General features: G+C 36.2%; 1 protein-coding gene across 1 annotated transcript in view; it reads left to right on the top strand.

Annotated features, from left to right (window-relative positions):
• The first annotated feature begins 1,776 nt into the window (after positions 1-1,776).
• The window catches only part of LOC132298139 (phosphoglucan, water dikinase, chloroplastic), a 34,688-nt gene continuing 11,778 nt past the window's right edge, over positions 1,777-24,686 (top strand). Inside the window, exons 1-8 of the mRNA XM_059794958.1 lie at positions 1,777-2,178; positions 2,808-3,408; positions 14,677-14,763; positions 14,848-14,979; positions 19,402-19,527; positions 19,609-19,787; positions 22,236-22,320; positions 24,501-24,653. Coding sequence (XP_059650941.1) covers positions 1,943-2,178; positions 2,808-3,408; positions 14,677-14,763; positions 14,848-14,979; positions 19,402-19,527; positions 19,609-19,787; positions 22,236-22,320; positions 24,501-24,653 — 1,599 coding nt within the window. The 5' untranslated portion in view covers positions 1,777-1,942. The remainder of the gene's footprint in view (positions 2,179-2,807; positions 3,409-14,676; positions 14,764-14,847; positions 14,980-19,401; positions 19,528-19,608; positions 19,788-22,235; positions 22,321-24,500; positions 24,654-24,686) is intronic.

The raw sequence follows: 24,686 nt of genomic DNA on the forward strand, positions 1-24,686 counted from the left end.
GTTGGAAGACACATATACAATTTCAATCGAGGAGTCAGTGACAATGTTTTAGTTCATTATAGGACATAATATTCGTCATGTAGTGGTAGCTGAACGATTTTAACATTCTAGCAAAACAATTTCTAGACATTTTAAACTCATATTGAGAGCAATATGTCGCCTTAGCAAATTCCTCATACGTCCACCACAAAGTAGTGATGTGCTTTCTTATATACTTCATAATCCAAAATATCATCCTTGATTTAAGAATTGCATTAGAACACATATAAGTGCTTTTGCAGCTGCTAGAAAACAAACTCCTTATAAAGGAAGAAAGTCTATAGTGACACAAAATGTTATGTGTGCTTACTCATTTGATATGCTATTTACTTTCATTTACGCGGGTTAGGAGGGTACGACAAATGACTCGAGATTTTTTATTAATGCAATTACTAGAGCTGTTGCGTGATTCCCAATACCAGATGATGGTATTACTTTTGTATTTTTAATATTAATAATAGTATGATACTAACCCTAATAAAATTTAAATAATATTTTGCAGGGAAATACTATGTAGTTGATTCTGGTTACCCATGCACAAAAGGATTTTTGCCTCCATAGCGTGATCAAAGATATCATCTACAAGATTATAAGGGTAACAATCGGCAATCGCGTGGTGCAAAGGAATTATTTAACTATTGCCATTCATCATTTCGCAATGTCATTGAACGTTGTTTTGGAATACTAAATGCTCATTTTCCCATTTTAAAGCTTATGCCTTGTTATAAGTTGGTTAGACAACGATTTATAATAACTGCTTGTTGCACGATTCACAATTTCATTCATTATTCATCAAAATATATTAGATGATCATTTTTTTTTATGGAGATGGGGGAATAGTAGCAATAGTAGTGCCGGTGTACTGAATGCACTTAATTTATCTGTGATGGTGCAACACAAATGGTAACCTTTAGAACTCATTTGACGAATCAAATGTGGGCATCATTTGGAGGCAATGCTAGATAAAGTTACTTTTATTATTTTCCAATGTTTTTTCTTGATTAGCTATTTATGTAATTCTCTAATGTTTTGTTTTGGTTATGTATCACTAAACTTAATATTTGTACAACTAAAAGTGCATATGACATTTGAAGTAATTCATGTAACTCTTTTATTATATTTAAATTTAATCAAGTTATTTAGGAAAAAAAAAAAATTTAATCAAGTTTTAATTACACTTGATATATATTGTATTTGCGCAACTTTTATTAAGTTAAGAATACTAGCTAAAATGAATGCACCTCCAACACTTATATAAAAAAAAAAATACATTAATAGTTAATATCATAAATTAAAGAAATAAAAGAGTGAGGTACAAGAATATTTTTATTTATTTTCTAAGTACATAAAACTATTTTCATAAATACAATTAAGCAATTTTATGAGTTTTTGTTTTCGAAAATTATTTTGCAATTTTTTTTAATCAGGTTTAAAATCTGAAAAAACTTTTAATTTTTTAAAAACAAGCTTAAATTTTTTTCACATTATTATTTTTTCATACATGAGCTATTTAAGTGAGGAGGACCGCTTTTTTAAGTATATCACGAGACATGATGACACTATTTAACTGCAACACTCGTGATTTAATGCAGTGGGATCCGGACAACTTCCAATAATACACAATCTTACTAGATCAGATCCGCCATGGGGATTTGTTCATTAGCATTCGGACCTCTTTCCACGTGGCACGAAACCAAATGCTAAAAACATAAATAGTAGAGTAAAAATATCAATCAATTTGGTTCAAACTATCACCACTCCTCCGTCTCTCTCCAGCACTCTCTTGCACCTATATGATAAACGGACGGTCTTGGAGACACTGAAAAACTGAAACCGTTCACATCTCTTTCTCTCCTTTCCTCTCTCTCTCCATATATATCTATATGTGTATCTATATGCTGTAATGGATTCTCTGCGTGTATTGGGCGTCTGCTCTACTGCTACTGCTACTGCTACTTGTGCATCCACACGAAACCATCTGAGAGGGCAATCCAGATTCCTCCTCTACCGTCAAAGCCAACAAAATGCTCTCACTTTCTTGAGGCCGAGAACTACTCTCCCTCTCCATAGTCTTGAATTTGTGGATCAATCTAGACACTCTTCTCGAATCGTCTGTGGTGTTTCTTCTACTGAAACCAGGTGATTCATTCAATTGTGGTTCAATTCCAATGTGTTTGATTGTTGAGAAAGCTTTATTAGGGGAAGAGATGGAATTTATTGTTTTTTTTAAGTTCGTGGTTTTTAATGCCCTTTTTGTATTTCTAAATAAAATGGTTATTAGAATTGATTGAAGTTTAATCAATTTGGATAATATTTGGTTAATTAATAACCTTATAAACAGTTCCTTTTGGGTTTCTTGATATCTAGCACCAAACATGACTATTTTAAAAAACAATCAAATTGAACCCTGATTATTAATCTCTCATTTTTGTCTTTATTTCTTTTGGGTCTGCTTAAGGGAGTTTCATCTGGTTAACAAATCTGTATTTTTCTCACCAAAGAAAAAAAAAAAAAAATCTCCTCAGTCCTCCTGATAAAATCAGCTCGAATGATCAAAATCAAACAATCTCTTATGGTATGTTTCTTGCACTCTCTAAGTGATCATACAAAAGTACTTATTCGAATTAGAAAGCAGTGTTTTTTGTTTTTTGTTTTTTTTTATTAGTTTTAATTTTATAATTCTTTCTTAGTCGCTCAAAAGTAAATTCATACAAATAGAACAACAGAATGTTTTTTTTTTTTTTTTTTTTTTTTTTTTTTTTTGGCAGAGAGGAAGAGAAGCAGAAGATGGGATCCGGGCCACGGCGTGGGAAGGTGCTACTACGCGTCCGACTTAATCACCAAGTTGAATTTGGCGAGAGTGTTGCAATTTTGGGATCGGCAAGAGAATTTGGCTCATGGAAGAAGAAAGTGGCGATGAGTTGGACAAAGGATGGATGGTTTTGTGAGTTGGAACTAAAGGGGGGAGAATCTGTTGAGTTCAAATTCGTGTTTATGGGAAAGGACAAGAGTGTGGTTTGGGAAAGTGGTGATAACCGTGTGTTGAAGCTGCCAAAAGGAGGGAGTTGTCAGGTAGTTTGCCGATGGAACATGACTTCTGAGGCTGTGGATTTGTTGCCTTCAGTTTCAGAAGAGCATGGTGAGGAAGTGAGGGGTGATAATAGGTCTGCAGTATCTAATGGTTCTACTAATTCGGAGGGGGTGACGAGTCCTTTTGTGGAGCAATGGCAAGGGAAGGCTGCATCATTTATGCGATCAAATGAGCATCATAACAGAGAATCAGAGAGAAAGTGGGACACTTCGGGACTTGAAGGGATTGCTTTAAAGTTAGTGGAAAGTGATCGGACTGCCCGTAATTGGTGGCAAAAGGTACCACTATTGACTGTTTTTAGTCGTTTTCTTTTTCTTTCTCGGGAAAATTTGCATGCATATGCATGCTTACCTTTGTGCACATGCACACATGCATATACATGTATGTTCTGTTTTGACTCCTTGCTATGTTTTTATCTTTACAACAAGGTTTATTACTAATATTATGACTAATAAGCCGCAAATTTCATATTACATTGATATAATTACATTTACTAACCACAAACTAATTTTATTCCCCGCAAGTACATGTGAGAATATATTACCAAAAGGCACTAAGGCTCAGAGACAAAATATAAGGGGAATGCCCCGGGCATGTTCAATTCACGTATAAAGCTCTAACTCCACCAGGACAGAAGACAGAAGATAAGAGAAAACTACACAGGTTTAAAGCAGAACTAAACAAAAACTTAATTGTTCTGCTTAGAAAAGAGGGACCTAAAGTAATGGAGCCTCTTAAGATCATTTTGAAGGTCATAATCTTTAAATCCCCTATGACCCATGTGTCCACAATTGCCAGCACCATCAAGCCCAGCAATGAACAAAACCACCATTTGCTTGCCCACCTAGCCATATCCCTCAGTTCAGCAACACTGCAAATAGCATAGAAAGGGAACCTCCATATATTTGCCATATGAGACCAACTTACATCATTCTTCAGCAATCCTGAATATCTGGAACCAAACAAGTTGCAAACCAGCAGCCTCCTCTTAAACAAGACCATCATTTGAAAGTTAAAGTTTGACTATTTGAAGAGCCCATGCTCTTTGTAACCACCTGCTATCCTTAGTCATTAAGACCTTTCCATACCAAGACCTAAGTTTCACCAAACCCATGATTTCCTTCTGTAGGGTTACAACATCTACGTAAGAATTAGAAAACAATCTCCCATGTCTCTCCTTCCAGATCACATAGACAGTAGCAGCAAGTATGATTTTAATTAATCTTGACTAAAATAACACATGAAGGACCATACCCTTTTGACTAAGGAGCATCTGAAGAACAAGTGACTGTGGTCTTCCTCTTTGTCTCTACAAAAGACACAAACTTATTTTCTTAATAAACCCAAACTTGGCAAGCCTGTCTTGAGAATAGAGATTTCCTCTAGCTGACATTCGTAAAATGATTGCATGTCTGGGAATATATCCTTTGAACCATACAACATTAGTGCAGCTCAACTGTCACCTACCTGGAATAATCAAGAAACAAGAGATCATGAATCACCCTCTGGTTGTTGACGTATACAAATAATCAAAAACAAGAGATCATGTGTCACAAGATCAACAATTCATTCCGGGTGTTTAAACCCCAGTATCGTTGCAAAATCTGCACACCACACACGGACGCTATTGTATAACTCTAGAGGTGGTGGACATTCCATGCACTTGATGTTCCGTTGCATTCGGCTTTCAACATATAAGGGTTGATTACTTTCTTTTTCAATTGGAAATCAACATGTCTTTTTAAAATATTATTTTTCTCATTTAGCTCGTAACATTTGGCAACCATAGAAATCTCAAGATCAAAGCAATCTTGATAGTTTTGGAGAGCTCAATACTAGATAAGATGGAATAATAACTCAAGTTTCACAAATCACTAAAATTGTTAGGTCAATAGGACTTAGGTTGGCATTTTTCGAGATCAAAATTGTAATTTTGTTTATTGTTAGAATATTTTGGGTCATTATGTAAGTAGCTGAGTCTTGTATCTTTATATAAGCCACTGTAGGCTTATGGTTTTATACATATGAGATACACATTTCTTGTAGCCACCATGATCTCTCTCTCATCAGTTTGAACATAGTATCAGAGCGGTACGAAACAATAGGAAACTAAGATTGTGGTTGTGATTGCATCTGTGGTGTTCTTATACAAATCGAAATCGGGATTGAAGTCGATTCTGTTCTTCCCCGAAGGTTTGGCAGTCGTTCTATTTAGAGCCGGAGACTTGAAGCTGTCGTTGTGTTCAGCGCTTCTCGTCCGTCGTTCTCAGATCTAAAGCCCTTTGTTTTGTTGGCTGAGGCTGCCTTGGTTGTCGCAAGTTGCAGAGGTTCCATCATCGCGAACTCTCTCTGCTCGGTTGTTAGATCGTTGCTTGTGTTGGGTTGCCGTCACCGCTGTAAGGGATAGGGTGTGTACTAGCCTTGATTCTCCATTGCGAACCTCGGGTGTTGGAGTTTATTGTCAGCGGCAGAGTTCTGGTTCTTGCCGGCGCTAATTGTGAAGGAGAAGGGTGGTGTTTGGCTGCAGGCGCGAAGCTATCCCAACCTTGGTTTACAAAAACCGGAATAGCAGAGAACTGGTTTTGATTTGGCCCGATTGCCCAGATCCAAACCCGTTTGACCAGATCCGGATTCGGTTTTTTTTTTTTTTTTTTTTTTAGGTTCGGTTTTCTTCTCTCTCTTTCCTTCTATATGGCTGCCGGTTCAGACCTGTTTTCTTCTGCTTCTTTCAATCCTCCCATGACTTCGGTCAAGCTCAATGGCAAGAACTATATTTTATGGGCCAAGTCAGTAGCTATTTTTCTGAAAGCCAAAGGCTTTGGCTCTCATTTGGTTAAGGATAAGCCTAAAAACAGTGATGCAGATTTCAGTTCATGGGAACAAAAGGATGCTCAGATCATTTCCTTAATGCTGAATTGTATTGAACCTGATATCAGCTCCAACCTGTTGTATTTGGATACTGCCAAGGAGATCTGGAACTGCCTCAAACAGCTATATTCAGGTACTGGTAATATCACCAGAATTTATGAGGTGTGCAGACAATTCTTTGACCTCCAGCAAGGTACTCACAGTCTCGCAAAATACTTCTCCCAGTCAATGGGAATTTGTGAAGAAATGAACTTGTATCAGCCTAACACCTCTGATGTGAAGAGCATGCAACAACAACGTGAGGATTTTAATGCTGTTCGGTTTCTCACGGGGTTGTCACCCGAATATGAATTTGTTCGTGCACAAATTTTGGGTAGCCCTGCACTTCCCTCTCTTCCTGATATGTTCTCCATACTCCAGCTTGCTACTCTATCTAGTGGCGCTTCCGGGAGTACTTCAAGTGGTGTCACTGCTCCTCCTAGCAGTGAACGTTCTGCATTAGTTGTGAACCAGGGTGGTTATCAGCCTTCTCGTGGCAGTGGCGGTCGTTTTACCCGTGGACGTGGTCGTGGCCGTGGTCATGGCAGAGGCAGAGACTCAAAACTCTACACTCATTGCAGTCTTACTAATCACACTGTTAATTACTGTCGGGATCTTCATGGGAAACTGCCACTTTCTTCCTATGCACATCAAGTAACCTCTAATGAAGGGGATTCTTCTTTCTCTGCCACACCAACTGCTCCACAAGTGGCTGTTGAGCCTGCTATGGTCACCATAACAATTTCCCGCGATGAGTATGCTCAGTTTATGTCTCAATAATGGCCTTCAACCTCATCTTCCATGGTTTCCTTTGCCCTGCACCTGCATGTCTCTTATCCTCTTGTCAGAGTCCCTGGATTCTTGACTCTGGCGCATCTGATCACATGACTGGTAGTTCTCATCTCTTATCTGATTTGCAGTCTATTCCTTCCTCTCAAAGTGTTACTCTTGCTAATGGCTCCTCAACTAAAGTTTTGGGTGTGGGAACCACCCAACTCACCTCTTCTATGTCCCTTTCCTCTGTATTATATATTCCTCAATTCCCTTTTAATTTGATGTCCATTAGTCAAATAACTAAATCTCTTAATTGTTCCGTTACATTTTATTCCTCATGTTGTATTTTTCAGGATCTCAAGACGATGAAGAAGATTGGTACGGGACATGAAGTAGGTGGCTTGTATTACTTTGATCTTGCACCATCTCCCACAGCTCTTCAATCATCTTTGTCTCCTTTCTAGTGGCACTGTCGTCTCGGCCATCCATCATTATCAGTTTTGCAGCTTCAAGTCCCCAGTCTTCGTCTTAGTTGTATTGAGTCCATGTCTTGTGAAATTGAGTAAGCATTGTCATTCTCGTGTCAGCTTAGTAAGCATTGTCGTGTATCTTTCAAACTGAGAGCTAATAATTGTGTTGCTAGTCCTTTTCAGTTAATTCATTCAGATGTATGGGGCCCAATGAAACATATTTCTATTAATGGATTTCGTTATTTTGTGACTTTTGTGGATGATCATTCTCGTATGACTTGGTTGTTTTTAATGAAAAATCGTTCTGACCTATTCTTTATTTTTCAACTATTTCGCAAAGAAATAAAAACTCAATTTGGATGTTCCATTAAAGTTTTACGTTCTGACAATGCCAAAGAATATTTCTCAGACCCTTTTGAGACTTATTTTCATGCTAAAGGCATCATTCATCAATCATCTTGTACTTATACTCCTCAACAAAATGGAGTAGCTAAACGTAAAAATCGTCATCTCCTGGAAGAATGTCGTGCCCTTTTATTCCATTTGAATGTTCCCAAATGTTTTTGGAGTGATGCTGTTCTTACGGCTTGTCATCTTATTAATCGGATGCCTTCGTCGGTGTTACAAGGGAAATCTCCTCATTCTGTTCTATTTCCCAACTCCGCATTGTTTAATCTTACTCCTCGAGTCTTTCGATGTGTGTGTTATGTCCATAACCTTGGGCCTGGTCTTGATAAACTCGACCCTCGTGCCACTAAGTGTGTTTTTCTTGGGTTTTCTCGCACTCAGAAGGGTTATCGTTGCTACAGTCCTCATTTTCAGCGCTATTTCACTAGTGCTGATGTCTCCTTTTCTGAGTCTCTCCCATATTTTTCTGATTCTACTACCCCTCTCGATATTACTCTTGAGCCACCTATGCTAACTGTTCCCTCCCTAGTTCTTGCTCCCACACCTCCTCACTCCATTGTCCACTTGCAGGTTTATACTCGACGTCCTTGACCGCTTACTTCGCTCCCTCCATCTCCTTCAGTGTCTTCGGATCCGACGCCATCTACTTTGCCTGATGATTTGCCTATTGCTCTCCATAAGGGTATTCGTCATGTGTTACTGCACATCCCATTTCTAACTTTGTCTCCTACCATAATGTTTCATCCTCTTTATCTTGTTTTTTATCCAAAATGTCTGCTACTTTTGTTCCTAAAACTTTGCAGGATGCTCTTTCTAATTCAGATTGGCGCACAGCCATGGTAGATGAAATGGATGCCTTCACCGTAATCGGACTTGGGATCTTGTTCCCTTACCTCCGGGCTCCACAACGGTTCGTTGTAAGTGGGTCTACAATGTTAAATACCTTCACGATGGGTCTACTGAGCGGTTGAAGGCTCGTCTGGTGGCAAAAGGGTACACATAGACTTATGGTATTGACTACGATGAGACCTTTTTTCTTGCTGCTAAGATTTCTTTTATTCGGGTACTTATTTCCATTATTGCCAATTGTAATTGGCCGTTGTTTCAATTGGATGTCAAGAATGCCTTCTTGCATGGTGACTTAGTTGAAGAAGTTTATATGGAGCAATCACCTAGTTTTGTTGCTTAGGGGGAGTATCGTCACACTATTTGTCGCCTTAAAAAGGCCTTGTATGGATTGAAACAATCTCCATGGGCTTGGTTTGGAAAATTCTCTGAGGCGACATTAGAATTTGGTCTTAACAGATGCCAAAACGATCATTCAGTATTTCACCAGCGCACTAAAGCTGGCTTCATTTTTCTTGTGGTGTATGTAGATGATATTGTGATCACGGGTGACGATTCTGAAGGCATTGCTAAGTTGAAGTTGTTTCTACAAAATCGATTCCATACTAAAGGCTTAAGTAAACTTAGGTATTTCTTGGGCATTGAAGTTACTAGATTCAAGAAGGGTATAAGTTTATCTCAACGCAAATATGTGTTGGACTTATTAGAAGAAGCAGGTATGTTGGGTGGTCGTCCAGTTGATGCTCCTATGGATTCAAATACAAAACTTGTGTCTGATGAGGGTGATCTATTTAATGACCCGAGCAGATTTCGTCGCCTTGTTGGGAAATTAATTTATCTCACTATCACTCGACCTAATATTTCATATGCAGTTAGTGTTGTAAGTCAGTTCATGGGAGCTCCTAGAATGCCACATTGGGTTGCTGTTCTTCGGATTATCCGATATCTCAAGCAAGTTCCAGGTTTTGGGTTACTATATAAATCAAATGGTCATCTCAGGGTGGAAGGTTTTACAGATGCTGATTGGGCTGGTTCTCCTTCAGACAGGAGATCTATTACAGGCTACTACACATTTGTAGGAGGAAATCTGGTTACATGGAAAAGTAAAAAGCAAACGGTGGTAGCTCGATCTAGTGCTGAAGCTGAGTACAGGGCAATGGCCCATACCACTAGTGAGTTGACTTGGATACAACATTTTCTAAAAGAACTTGGGTTGACAGTTGAAATTCCTACTCCATTGCTCTGTGATAATCAAGCAGCTGTTCACATTGCATCAAATCCTGTGTTTCATGAGTGGACCAAACATATTGAAGTTGATTGTCACTTCATTCGAGAAAAAATATTAAGTGGGAGCATCTCTACTCCATTTGTGAAGTTTGAAGATCAATTAGCTGATATGTTTACCAAAGCATTGGGTCATAATCGGTTAAGGACTATCTGTTCCAAGCTGGGATTATTTGATATATACTCTCCAGCTTGAGAGCATTAGAATATTTTGGGTCATTATGTAATTAGCTGAGTCTTGTATTTTTATATAAGCCACTGTAGGCTTAGGGTTTTATACATATGAGATACACATTTCCTGTAGCCACCATGATCTCTCTCTCTCTCTCTCTCTCTCTCTCATTAGTTTGAACATTTATATTATTTTTTAGTTTAGTTAGATTTTCAAAACTTAGTGTCAAGTTAGTTACCTCTTGGTCATGGTCAGAGTTCGAATTAAGCTTCAACTAAGGGCAAAAGTATAACCTTCAACATCAAGGGTACAAAGGTAAATTGACACTATTATATGCACTTACCAAAATTAGGGTATATGCATTCACGCATTAGGGTTTTTAGATTTCATGATTTGATGTAAAGTATCGGAATTGATTTGCTTAAAAAGTGTTTTTGAAAACTATCCTGCTTGGAAAATTTCAAGTATAGCAATACATAGTCTTTGATCCATCGAGATATCAATCAAAAGCTTTATGAACTGTGTCGATGGATCTACATGTTCCTCGATCGATCCTGGTCGGTAAGCTAGTTTACTTTTCAGATCGAAACGCTAAAATCCTATGCTCTCTACAATTTTGGTTGTCTTAGATACCTTTTTTATCTCATAAATCATAAGATACACAGAATATATAGAATACATAGAAAATATACAAGCAAGAGGGTTTTAAGCAAAATTTAGTGCATTCATTTTTTTTAAGCATTCATCAATCGTCATACCTTAGATTGGTGAGTGTCATATTAATGTGTTAGCATCTTAATTGTTGTGGAGCTGTTTTGAAGAGTTCAACACCAACAAGAAATTAATCAACCAAGATTGGAGTGGACGACCAGTTTAGAGATGAAAATTGCAGTTGAAGAAGCAAGTTCACGAGGAGTGAAGTCTGTTGACAGAGTGGACTGTTTGCCTGGGACCCAAGTGGAGGGTTTTGTGGATTGTCAAGAGGTAGCTAGAGGTTTTGGGGTTATTGAACTGTTAACCTAGTGTAATATCTCTTTAGTGGATTCTGATCTGATTGGACTAGGTCCCTTCCATTTGGGTTTTCCACGTAAAAATGCTTGGGTGTCCTGTTGCATTCTTAATATTGGTTTAAAATTATTTTTGATTGAATGTTGTTAAGGCTTGCATGATAAGTGATTGATATTGATACTTACCTTTAATTTAAGTTCGAATTTTCGTTCGGTGTTAAAATTTTGAAAAGTTAACCATCTAGAAGACCTATTCACTCCTCCCCTCCAGGCCTAGATCACAAACCTTGCGTTAACTCTCTATCAGAGTCTAGGATTTGAGTCCTTACCCCATCAAAAAGCAACCATGTTTTTCTCACATGCTAACATAATCAAGTGCATAAAAGAGTAGCAATTTTCACGCATAATCCAGTAAACTGTTAACCTGGCACAAGTTTTTTCTCCTCTCTTTCCCTTCTATTCTTCGCCTTCAATGATCATATACTTGTATATCATACTATTGTTCTTATTTTCTTTTATTCCATTTGACCCAAGTCCACTACTCATATCTCAACGTGTTGTTTTTGGAGTGGCAGTTTTTTTTTAAATGTGCTCTACCAAGAGTTGCAAACTATTTCCCCCGTTCTCATCACAAATCTTCCTAACAACACCCCTCATAGGCAGAACATTGTTCTCACCATATTACTCCTACAAGAATCATGACAAGGGTTTAAAAGATGCACACAATCATGAACTAGGGGTCATGCAATGCATAACGTAAAGCGCAATGTAAAGGAAAGATCCCGAGGATCAAAAGAAAAGAAAAACAGAAGGGTTAGAAATAGAGTGTTGATGAAGATTTTCCGATTGTCTTCTTTTTTTATGCTTGCTCTTCTTCAATACCTTCTTTTTTAAAAGATCGATGTTTCTTCAATGCTTTGCTTTGATCTTCAAATGGCTGAAGGTTAAGGTGCGTTTGGCTAGGCTCCTCCTACAAGGGTAGAGAGAGAGAGGGGGTTTTATTTCTAGAGAGAGAAAGTAGGCTTAGAGTGGTGGGAGAGAGAGAGAATGGATCCTCAAAATGAGGGGGGAATGCCCCCATTTAATGAGAGCTAGCTGTGCGGTCAGCTCATTTGCAGGCCAAATTTTAGTCTGCAGCATCATAAGATGCTGTTGGCATGTCTTTTTCCTTTTTTTGTGTCTTTGACCCCTTTTTGCAGCGTCTTGTGGCACTAGATTTAGTATTTTAGGCCATTTTTGACTGAGTAGCATCTGAAAGGCTAGAAATGGTATTTTAGGCCAATTTAGACCATGTAGCATCTTGAAATGCTAGAATTGGAATTTCAGGCCAATTTTGACCATGTACTGCGATGTCACGCTAGAATCGGTATTTTTGGCCTTTTTTGAGTATGAAGCAATTCAAAATGCTAGAAATGGTATTTCAGACCATTTTCAACTTGTGTAGCATCATGAAACGCTTTAAATGGTATTTTACTTCTGTTGGAGAATAATTATAGGAGTGATTTAAGCCCTTGAATCAATCCTTGACAGAATGTTAACGTTGCTATACTTGGGCAACAAGTTGTTGCCATATTTGTATTTCACTTTCTTTGTAATTCCTTTATTGTGAAATATTTATAGAGCAAGAAATATCTATTCTCTAGCTACAAGTTTTCCCCAATTCACTTATAAATAGAGGTGGTTATTGTAAACAAAATAAAGAGACAATGAATGAAAGAGATGTAGTGTGTGTCGTGGATGTAAGCCCTAGTGGCTAAACCACGTTATATTCTTATGTTCTTCATGTTTTAATTTTTCTCTTCAACTTTTATTTTTTCTTTCATCATGGTATCAGAGCAGGTTTATCATACCTTACTCTATACTCTTCTCATCTCGGATCAACTCGTCTCGTCTTAGTTCTTTGGATCAACTGGTCTGGATCTCTGGATCAACTCATCACAGATTTACTCGTCTCAATATTTAATTTCAAGTTGGACACTTGAGTTTAATCTCCGTGTACTAACTTGAGGAGGGTGTTGGAGAATAATTATAGGAGTGATTTAAGCCCTTGAATCACTCCTTGACAGAATGTTAACGTTGCTATACTTGGACAAGAAGTTGTTGCCATATTTGTATTTGACTTTCTGTGTAATTCATTTATTATGAAATATTTATAGAACAAGAATTCTTCTCTTCCACTTTCTAGCTCTTAATTTTTTTTCCAACAAGTTCATTTCAGAGCAAGTAGCGCATTCAGATGCAGAAAAGACAAGATTGTTTTCCCCTTGTGCTGACTTAACTATGAACTTGCATTATATGCTGAGTTCATACTCTGTTCTAAGGTTTTTGGGCCTTTCGGTCGCACTGGTGATGTCAGATTGTCCTGTTTTCCCATTGGGGGATGTGAAATAACTCATTTGCCCTTGTATTGATCCAAGGGACTAGAGATGTGCTGTGTATCTGGGACTGAGCCTACACCAGGGTTTTTGGGTGCTTTGAAAGTGATGGTGCAGTTTGATTTCTGATTAGATGGTTGGATTTTCAGCTGTAGGTGTGAGTTTATCATTTTGCCCATAAACTTGAGGTCCTTGGGGGAATGCAATCCTTGCTTGTGATGTATTCTAGGGTTCTTGGACCTTTTGAACACAATGGTGAAGTACGTTCATCATTTTGAAGATCGGATTGTGACAGGGTACAAAATTACGATTTTGCCCTTACTGTGGGGTTTGATGATCGGGTGCCGAGAATTACTCGGAGAGCTTGGCTCTAATTGTATCCCAGGGTTTTGCGATATTTTAGACATCATGGTGAAGTTGGATTTTCGATCCAACGGTTGGATCTTTTTGGATGTGAGTTAGAGATTACAATCTCCAGCCGATTGACTCGGTAAATAAGGAGGGCGAAAATGGGGTGTCTACACTCATGATCATTCGCCATTAGTGGCCGCTCAAAGGAGCCAAAAAAGGAAGAAGACCGAAAAAAAAGAAGAAGAAGACCAAGGAAGACACACATAAAATTATATTCTTTGTAGCATATACTCAATGTATTATAAAAATACCAAAATTTACGATTTGAGTTATTTTTGTGCAATTTATAAAATTATTTATTAGGAAGACAAATTCATTTTTTTCTTGAATTTGAACTAAACAGGAGCATGATGAAAATAAATAAATTCACAAATATAATGACAGGTCTGGTGTAAATCTGCAGCAGTGATGGAAACTTGAAATTTTCATTTATATTGTAAATCAAGTCCAAAAATATAAAATTCTGCTGCTGGTATTGTCATACGTTATTATTCTCTTTTTCTTGCATTAATGACTAGTTCCATCAGATGTTCTTATTTTGTTTGATTCAACTTTGATGCTGTTGGGAAGTTAGTATGGTTTTAGATTTTTCAACATTTTCCTATTTTCTAGTTCTAATTGGCTTATACTGGTTGTAGGAGATCTTAATAATGTCAGTTTTGGACTCTCACTGCCTCTCTCTCTCTCTCTCTCTCTCTCTCTCTCTCTCTCTCTCCAATTTATTTATTTATTTCATATCCTTAAAGAGAGTTCTGCTGCCTTGGCTAGCTATTCTTTTATTCCAATTTTAGTGTCATCACTTAATAAAATATCAGCTAGTATCTCTAAATTTAGAGACCTTATTTTCTTTGCTGACTTCTTTTCATGTTTTATCTCTCTTTTATTGATGAAGCTTGAAGTTGTCCGTGAGCTATTACATGGAAATGCGGAGAGCGGGCATCGCTTGGAGGCTCTCATATATTCTGCTATCTATCTTAAGGTTTACTGCTTGATATTGTTTCTGCTTAAGTTTTCATTCAGTTGATTCGTCCAAGCTCCTTTTAAATGTTCTCCTTTTATGCAGTGGATAAACATAGGACAAATTCCGTGCTTTGAAGGTGGAGGTCATCACCGGCCAAACAGGCATGCTGAGATTTCCAGGCTTATATTTCGTGAATTGGAAAGGATTTCCTGTATGAAAGACACTTCACCTCAGGTGGTCTATCACTAATATAGTATGTTTGAAATTGATTTTATTTTTATGCTTTGGATTTTTCATAGCTTTTTGTTCTAAATAATATACTTCGTGTGGTCTTAGACATTGATTTTCTATCGTCAAATGTCATTAGATGTTTTCAGATTCCCCTTCAATTAGTTTTTTATTTTTTTTTATAAATATCTCAAAATTAACATGAATTCAACTTACCTGCCTATCTGGCTAAGAGTTCCTTTTGTTGTTATCTCTTTCGATGCGAAAGATTAATTGAGCTTATTTAATTAACATCTGGCACCAAATGAATTACATTTCTAAAGACTCTAGAATCCTAGTAAATTTTTGAAAAACTTATGTTTTGGATTAACATGGTTCTAGGAAACAAGTTGGCTTTGGAGTAGGTCAGTTTTAGAAAACAAGGTGCGTAAACAAATTTGTTTTGTATAAAGGTGGTTTTAGGAAAACTAGGTTGTTTTGAAAAGCAAATGTATAGGAAAGAAGGCGGTTTTTATTTTTATTTTTATATTTATTATATTTATTTTTATTTATTTCCGATAAGTTATAGGAAAGGTATTTTAAGAAAATAATTTCAAGAATTGGTTTCTAGGAAAACAAGTGGTTTTAAAAAGAAAAAAGAAAAAAGAAAAAAAGAAGAAGAGTGAAACAAATTTGTCTTCTATAAAGGTGGTTTTAAGAAAACTAGGTTGTTTTGGAAAAAAAAGAAAGAAAAAAAAAGGTGGTTTTAAGAAGACAAGCCTACAGACCATCTTGACTTCTCTTTGGTGGATATTTTCATGAGCGAATGCAATATAACCTCATCCATTACTCATCACATTTGCTTACTTCCAAAAACATCAAAGATTTTGAAAATCAAAGGAATCATGCTCTGGAAAATAAAAATTGAAAACAAGCAAGCACTTTTATAATAAACATTCTTTGAGAAATATATCTGGATCGGTTCTTTCATGAGTTTGAGATTTGTAATTTCATTTATGTGTTAAGTCAGACTTGCTTCTGAAAAGCAAGCAATCAGCAAAAGGCAAATAAACATGTTTTAAAAAAATTGTTTCAAAAGAAAAGGGAAAACATGTTTTGAAGAAGTTTCATTTGAAAAGAAAAGGAAAAGAGAAAACATGTTTTTGCCTTTTTGGTTCGATCTTATTTTGGTAATTTTCTTTGTTGATTTTAGTAATTTTGGTACTTCTCAAAGTATATGACATTTTTGAGATGGAGGAAGTATCAGATTTACTCTAAATAAGGAGAAATAATAAACTAAAACTATCTACATGGATACGAGGGAAGCAATAATTAATAAGTGCATAAGAAAGCGAACAAATCACGCAGCTATTTATTTATATATATATATTTCCAAATCACGCAGCTATCAAAGAAAATATATATACTTTTTTGGGATGCAAGTGTTCTAGCCCCTGAAAGATTTCAGTTGCAATATATCACTGCTGAGTGGTGGCTAGGGGCAGTTCTTACCCCTCATCTCCATCATACCATTTTAAACCCTCCATTTTATTGTATTTAGGTTTATTAGACTACCAATTATCCAAAAAGCTTAAGCTGTGAGAGGGTGTAACATTAGGTATTTCAATAATCTAACATGTCTCCTCATTTGCAGCCAGATCTTGATCCAACAAGTATATCAATTATAATTATCTAAGAAATGAGGGGATTTGAACTTGAGTCTTTTCATGCTTTGCTACAATGAAAAGAAAAAAAGAATTCTTCCTTTATTTTTATTTGAATATATTACAACTTGTTTATATACTTTTTGCAAGATTTGGAGGTTGAGAGATTTCATATGGAAGAGGGATTCATGGAGAGATTTCCTTGGAATTAGAGAGCTGCACAGCTGTTTTGGTGAAACAGATATAAGGAGGATTTACATGGTTTCCGAAATCTGTGGGATTTGATATGCCTAGTTACCATTTTGGTTATGGTTCCTTTAACATGCTCCTTCAAACTCAACGGTCTGATTTCCAAATGAAACTAAAACGTCCCAACGAGAGATCTTTTGTCAAGGTGTCTGCAAGTTGATATTTGGTAGAGATGAACTGAACATGAAGATGGCGTTTAGCAACTTTCTCATGTACAAAGGAAAATTAATCTTGGTATGTGCATGGATTACCCATTCACGGGTAGATACGTAGCACGAATGTTGTAACACCAAATAATTGAATGTTGAGGAAGATAAATACTCAGTGAACCGAGAAGAGATTGTACCCGCGTGAGTTCAGCTGCAGCACATATTAGAGCACTGTATTCACTTACTATGTTTGATCGAGCCACAACTTGTCATTTCGTGATTGCAAAGATATCAATTAAGGTCTAAGAAATATCAAATAGCGTCCTTGGACTTATAATTGTCTAGCCACCTTGCTCAATTTGTGTGGGAATAAACTGATATTTGCAACGAATCAATTCTTGGTTAGTCAATCTGGAACTATTTGTTTGTAATAGTGCAATATTCATTCGACCATAGGCCAGTGAGAGTTTGTAGGTTTGATGAATGAACTGACACGCCACATTTACAATTGAGAGATGCCTGGTCATGCAACGGTGACATACTGAAGAGCTCCTATGACTTGTCCATAAATTTTTGGTTTGGACACAGGTATTCCACAGAATTTTGAGATATGAGCATTGCATGGTATACAGGTGGAGATGGCTTTGATTTGGCCATCTTTGTTTTGTTGAGAAGATCAGGAATAGATTTTTGTTAACATAGACGCAAACCATTTGGTGTGTGTTGAATTTCCACTGTTAGAAAATAATGGAGTAGCCAATGTCTTTGGTGGAAAATTCTGTGCCCAAATTGATGAATGGTGTGATCTAAGGTGGAATAATCATTTCTAATGATTACAAAATCATCACCATAGATAAGAATACAAACAATCACCCCATGGTCGTGGTGATAAAGAGCGAAATGTTATTTTTAGGCCTAACAAATCCAATGTCTATAATGAAAGAGCTAAGGTGATAGGAACATGCTTGTAGTGCTTGTTTAAAACCACAGATAGAGTTGCCTGAGGAGATGCATGTTGTGAGTAATGGTCATCTATAAAGTCAGGTGGTTAAGTCAAGTAGATCTCCTATTGTAGATTTCCATGCAGCAAAGCATATGTGGCATCGATTTGTTGGTGGATTTTCCACCCTTTGGAGATTGCTAAAGATGGTATGAAATTTATTGTTGTGGATTTAACAACATGATTGAAGGCAATTGTATAACCTATACCCTTTTGTTGGTTAATGCCTTTTGCAACAAGGCATGCTTTATAGCATTCAACTATGCCTTTTGGTTTTGTTAGTTTTTTTGTATTCCACAGTGGGGTGGAACCAACACCCTTATGCGATTTCTTGTAAGTGTGAGCTTCATTGTCATGGTGGTATATCGTGCTCTGTAACAGGAAATATAACAAGACTACATGCACGTTTCAAATATGCTACTGTCAAGTAATTATCTAGTGTTAATTAAGAATTACATCGTTTAAACTAGGTTAATGTATTGTAGTGAAATGAATTTTATGAATCCATCCGTCATACCACAATTTAAGAGCATGTGGCTTACTGGGTTCTTGATCCTATCACTTGAGTTAAAACCATCGGCATTTAAAGTAATAATGCCTACTGTCAGATAATAAACTTCCATTCATGGAAAAAGTATAGTGCTAGAGTAAGGTTGACTTAGAGAAATCAAATAACGAGAAACTGCGTGGAAAACTGGAACATGTCCGAGTTGAGTTTTTACTTCGTGGCTCATCATTGAGTTCAAATTTACTTGAAATGTTTTAAATCTTACATTTAGCATTTGATACTTTGTATTTTAAAGTTTAAATCTCATTTCGAATACTATTAATATGCGTACTCCTTTTTTGGTATGCATAACTTTAAATCTTTATGCTAGAATATTTAAAATTAGGATACCAATGCATTTGATTTCATTGTTAGAAAGATTATATTGGTATCTTATAAAATTGAGACAGGATATACTGATGTTATATATAATTTATATATGAAGAGTCTTTAGTATTTGACTCGATCAAGTTTTTGGGTAACTTAACTCAATGATGTTTCGAGTCAAGTTCGACTTTTTGAAAATTGCATTGATGTACTTTTCAATTCCAAATTACCTTAAACTGGTATCTGACTTAACCAAATTTTATTATTTTTAGTGATTAGGGTAAAGAAACCGTTGTTTATATTTCAACTATCTAAAGTTTTTAATTTCTGACTGAAGATCATTCTTTGCAATTCTACCTTCTGTTTGAATGTTTCCTTTGGTTTTATTTATTCTTTTTCTTTTATACTCACACAGACATACCAATATTATACACACACACACATGCATGTGCGTTGCTTTCTTAGCCGTTGTTCTTTGTCAGTGATTATGTGTTTTTATTTGATAATATGCAGGAAGTACTTGTCATCCGCAAAATTCATCCATGTCTGCCATCTTTTAAAGCAGAATTTACTGCATCTGTTCCTCTAACACGAATTAGAGATATTGCTCATCGAAATGATATCCCTCATGACCTTAAGGTTATTCTTCATGCAACACATGTTGATTTTTATTATTTTCAAATGGTTTATGTGATATATTTACTGATATCTACATTCCAGCAAGAAATCAAGCATACAATACAAAACAAGCTTCACCGAAACGCTGGCCCTGAAGATTTGGTTGCTACAGAAGCAATGCTTGCAAGAATTACCAAGAACCCTGGAGAATATAGTGAAGCATTTGTAGAACAATTCAATATATTCCATCATGAACTCAAAGATTTCTTCAATGCTGGAAGGTCTGATATATGTAATTCTATATCTTAGATAACCTTGAATCCCAAATTGTTGTCGTCTTTATGGCGTTAGTTACTTGCATCTGTTTTCCATTATATCTGCCAAGTGTATAAACAATTATAATAGCTGTAAAACTCCTATATTACAAAGTTTGGTAACAATAACAAAATAATTTAATTTTTGCTACCACAAAAATTCTGCGAAATGATCTCATCATAAAATTATGTTTTATTTCTATGATTTTCTTAGTCTTTTACATATGAGTTTATGGTGATTCTGTTTTGATTGAAGTTAGGCTGTGCTGAAGTTTAATTGTTGCCAGTTGGCTCTGCATTATGCGACTTCTAAATTGTAGTGAAGGTCACTTGCTTACTGCAGCATCAATATGTTCCTATGTTCTATATTTTGTGTTTTAAATGCAACTGCTTTGGATATATATCTTATTACTGTAAATTAGGTCGGGGAATGTTTCATATTTATAATTTTTTCACTCTAACAGTACCTTATCACCTACCAAAAAAGATAAAAGAAAAGAAAAGAAAAAAAAAATCACATTATTGGTTATCATCTAGAATGTCAATATTACTGCTAAGGTAGATTACTATATTTACATGTTATACATGTGATGTTGTGGCCCGAATTTGGTTCTGGGTCGTGTTGAGACCTGTTTTCTACACGACGACCAGTAGATTGAGTTTTTTTTTTTTTTTTTGCTTGTGGGTCATGGACCCTGTTTAGTACTCTCTTGTTGAGGGCGTTTAGGGTTTGGAGTGGGAGGTTGAGAGACACTGAAAATTTCAGAAAAGAGAGTGAGAGCCAGAGCTAAGGTTTGGGGGCTGAAACTTGAAATCTCTAGATTTTTGTATAGTGATTTTTTTGCTGGATCTTCACCGTTGACGTAGGCTTTGCCGAACCATGTAATATTTTTTGTGTGGTGTGTTTATTTTCTGTCGTGTTTCGTGATTGTTTTCTGGGATCGCTGCGTTTGTCGTAACAATATATAAGTGGTCATTCAAGTCTTGTTAAACATTGTTTCACTACTACTCAAAATTTACTGTGATATTGTGGCCCGAAACCGCTCGGGCTACAAGAGACTAATTAGGGTCCACGACCCATGAACAAAAAACGGGTCAAAAATTATCCAACGAGTCACTGGAGTGGTGGACAAGAAAGACTCTGATATTCGTATAGAAATAGAGTGAGGGGCCAAAAAAAAACTTGTAATCTCCAATTTTACATATAGTGAAAACTTTCACCGGATCCCAACCGTGGACGTAGGCTTTTGCCGAATCACGTAAAAATCTTTGTGATCTTTGTGTGGCGTGTTTAATTTTTGTCGTGATTCTTGGTTCAACTTAAGTTCATTGCGTTTGTCATAACATTTACCTTAACCTCACTTTGAGCTTCAGCTACTACATCCCCAGGTACTTAATTTTATACGTATAGAGGATTTACATGATAGTCTAATATAAGTCCCAAGGGCCTTTCACATAGAACAGGCTTTTAAAAATATTCAGTTTCACCCCAGAATAAGAAAGGAAGTTTAACAACCTTGAAAAATCAGCCATATTTCCTTGTTCTGACAATTGGAAATTAGACAGATCATTCACTTGGGTGTGTAACCACACTTGTGTGTTGACACACATGCCTTAGTTCATTTAAAATAGGTTGCCTGTTAATTATTCTTGACATGTTATTCTATTTTGTGTTTTTAAACGTGAGATCTGAAGGGAAAAGGCTATTGAATGCTCTCACTTTGACCCATGTTTTACAATTTTTGGACTATAATCTTTTAATATCTGGGGGATCAGTGGGATGGTGCTTGCAATCCATGTCTGTGAAGTTATTATTATTTTTTCTCTCGTTATCTGTGAAGTATAAACGAGAATTTTCTGACTTTTCTTGTATAATCAATATATAAATGTTAACTCAGTTTTGCTTCCCTGATTTAGTTCCACTTCAAAATTGACTGAAATCTTTCTTAATTTTGGAATTAAAATATTTAATATCTATAATTAAAGTATGATTCTACACTAAAACCAACTTTATTTCACCTGTGCTACTTCACTAACCATTAGTTATAGGGCTACCTAAATACACAATGGGTTAGATGGAAAATGATGGCTATATTTCCATGATTCAGGGGTTCTATCAAAGTGCTCTGTGTATACAGATACTACAAATACTCGATGAATAAAAAGTATGACCTAGTATCTTAAATTAATATAATTTTGTAAATGACTAAAATCTTTCTCAAATTTGAGACATTAAACATTGATGACTTATAATGTATAAGAACTTATTTTATTTACAGAAAGTGATTCTTGTAAAAAACATTATCCAAATTACCATTTTGATAATCCAAAATTAAGTGTGAGCTTGTTTGTAAATGACTCATCTGGTTAACTACGTCTAATTTGATCTCTGTTTATGGTTTTGTGTCATTGCAGCCTTGCAGAACAACTTGAATCAATAAAAGGATCTTTGGATGAGCGGAGCTCATCATCCCTTTCATTATTTTTGGAGTGCAAGAAGGTAGATGGTCACTTCTCGTTATTCCTGGTCTCATTTTGTGATTTGTTGTTTACCAGCATGCAGCAATTATGTGAATTCAATTATGGACACATGATAATTGTTTGAATCTCAATTTACATAACAGTGTAGCAGGCTTTACACATGCATACAAGTTTCCAGATTTTATATAGAAGAAATACAATAAGAAGAAAAAGGAGAGAAATGAGAGAATTGTGTAAAGGCTTGAATAATGAGATTAATCACTCATTCACAACTATAGTTTTTATAGCTAAAAAGAGCACATGCTCATATTACAAGAAAGGAAATTAAATCAAATCACAGTATATTCTATGGCATATTCTATACCATGATTTGCGGCTATCATATCTCAGATAATATGGTAAGTCACATTCCCATGATTTGCGCCTATCATAACTCAGCTAACACTACCCCTTAAGTTGGTGAGTGGATGTCTGAGACGCCCAACTTAGACAATGCATCCTTAAACACAGTCTTGCTAACACGTGCAAATTTGATTGGCGATGCTTTTCTGGCAAATGAAGTGCGGATCAACAAATCAAAGTGTCTCCTCACACCATAAACATTCAACAATGTCTCCTTAGACCAGAAACAACCATGTCTCAGACCATAAAGAACCAACCATGTTTCCTCAGACGATAAACAACCAATAATGTCTCCTCAGAGTGTAAACAACTAACAATGTCTCCTCAGACCATTTCCCTTTGTATACATGTTTAAAACATGTAGATAGAAGAATCAACAATGTCTCCTCAGACCATAAAAAAGAAACAACTATGCCTCCTCAGATCGTTTCTGAATGGGTGGTGACAAACTCAACGCCCTCGTTGAGGTCGGGACCTCCTTACCTACCCGACAACTCGTGGAAGGGCATTAGACCATTCTCGAATGGGTGAGACTGAACTCGCAATGCCCTTATTGCAGTCGGACCACCCTGGCTCTGATACCAAGAAGAAAAAGAGAGAAATGAGAGAATTGTGTAAAGGCTTGAATGAGATTAATCACTCATTCACAACTATTGTATTTATAGATAAAAAGAGCACATGCTCATATTACATGAAAGGAAATTAAATCAAAACTAAATCAAATCACAACATATTTTATGCCATGATTTGTGGCTATCAAATCTCTCCTAATATGGTAAGTCATTCCATAAATCGTGGTTATCATATCTGTTAACATATGTTGACAGTGACTTGTTTATAGTGGTTATCTATACGCTACACATGATAAGTCTACATTACCTTGATGTCTGCAATGTGAACATCTGTTTTTGTTTTTGTTTTTTTATTACTATTACACACAATGTTTCAAAAGATTGTTTACTGTCTTAGTGGGAAAAGAAATGAGACCACCCAGTAGGTTTTGATTGAGGGCTGTTGTCAGACCATAAATGCCGAATTCTGGAAACCCAATGCTTACTTGGGCACTCGGGTAGTGATGACTTACAATAGTCATTAAATATCTCCCAAATGGAGAGACATCCAAAATAATAATATCAATTCCTTATCTTCAAATAAATTGAAATCCCAATTGATGAGTTTAGGACCTGCTATAAGAATTCCAGTAAACATCCAGAAACCAAAAAATCCGTCGCATGCAATTGTAATAGCCCATCCCCACAACATGCTTTCAAGACAATTTGCATACTTCACTAAATTTGGAGAACGAGACCAATAAAAAGCTACCATAGAAAAACCCTAAATGGATAGATATTTATAATTTCAATACTAAATAGTTTTCTTCTCTGTTCCGAGGAATCAGATACTGACAAGAGCGGTAATGAGCTAAAGGAATCATAATATTTCTTTGCATTATATCATATTTTGGTTCGAGATGCTGATTAGAATACATACAGTGACAATCTGGAACCAGAGAAGGTTAAATGGGACAAAATGATCTTCCAGCTTATTTTTGGAAAATAGGCTTGATGCTTGTATATTTATTTCACTGTATCTCAAATTAAGCATGAAGAAATGGATTACAAAGTGGTAGATTTATTTCACTCTTGATTTATTACTTTACAAACTACATATATATTTTTTTCCAAATTATTTGGAGGAAAGAGTTACTACCCTGGGTACCATTTAGCAGTGTTGTTTAGTGATGTTGGTTCTAATTTCTATGTTAAATGATAGTAGGTGATTCTTTTTTTATTCTAGGATCTCGATGGTTTGGGTGGAACAAGTAATGAGATTGATCTATTGATCAAAACAATACACTCTTTGCATGCTTTGCGAGAAGTAATTGTGAATGGTCTTGAAAGCGGTCTTCGAAATGATGCCCCTGATACTGCGATTGCAATGCGACAAAAGGCAAGATCACTTACAGTTTTCATTTTGCATTTG

The sequence above is a fragment of the Cornus florida genome, unplaced genomic scaffold, assembly GCF_030987335.1.
Source record: "Cornus florida cultivar Cherokee Brave unplaced genomic scaffold, ASM3098733v1 CherokeeBrave_3.0.0_Hap2_Chr01, whole genome shotgun sequence".
Lineage (NCBI taxonomy): Eukaryota > Viridiplantae > Streptophyta > Magnoliopsida > Cornales > Cornaceae > Cornus > Cornus florida.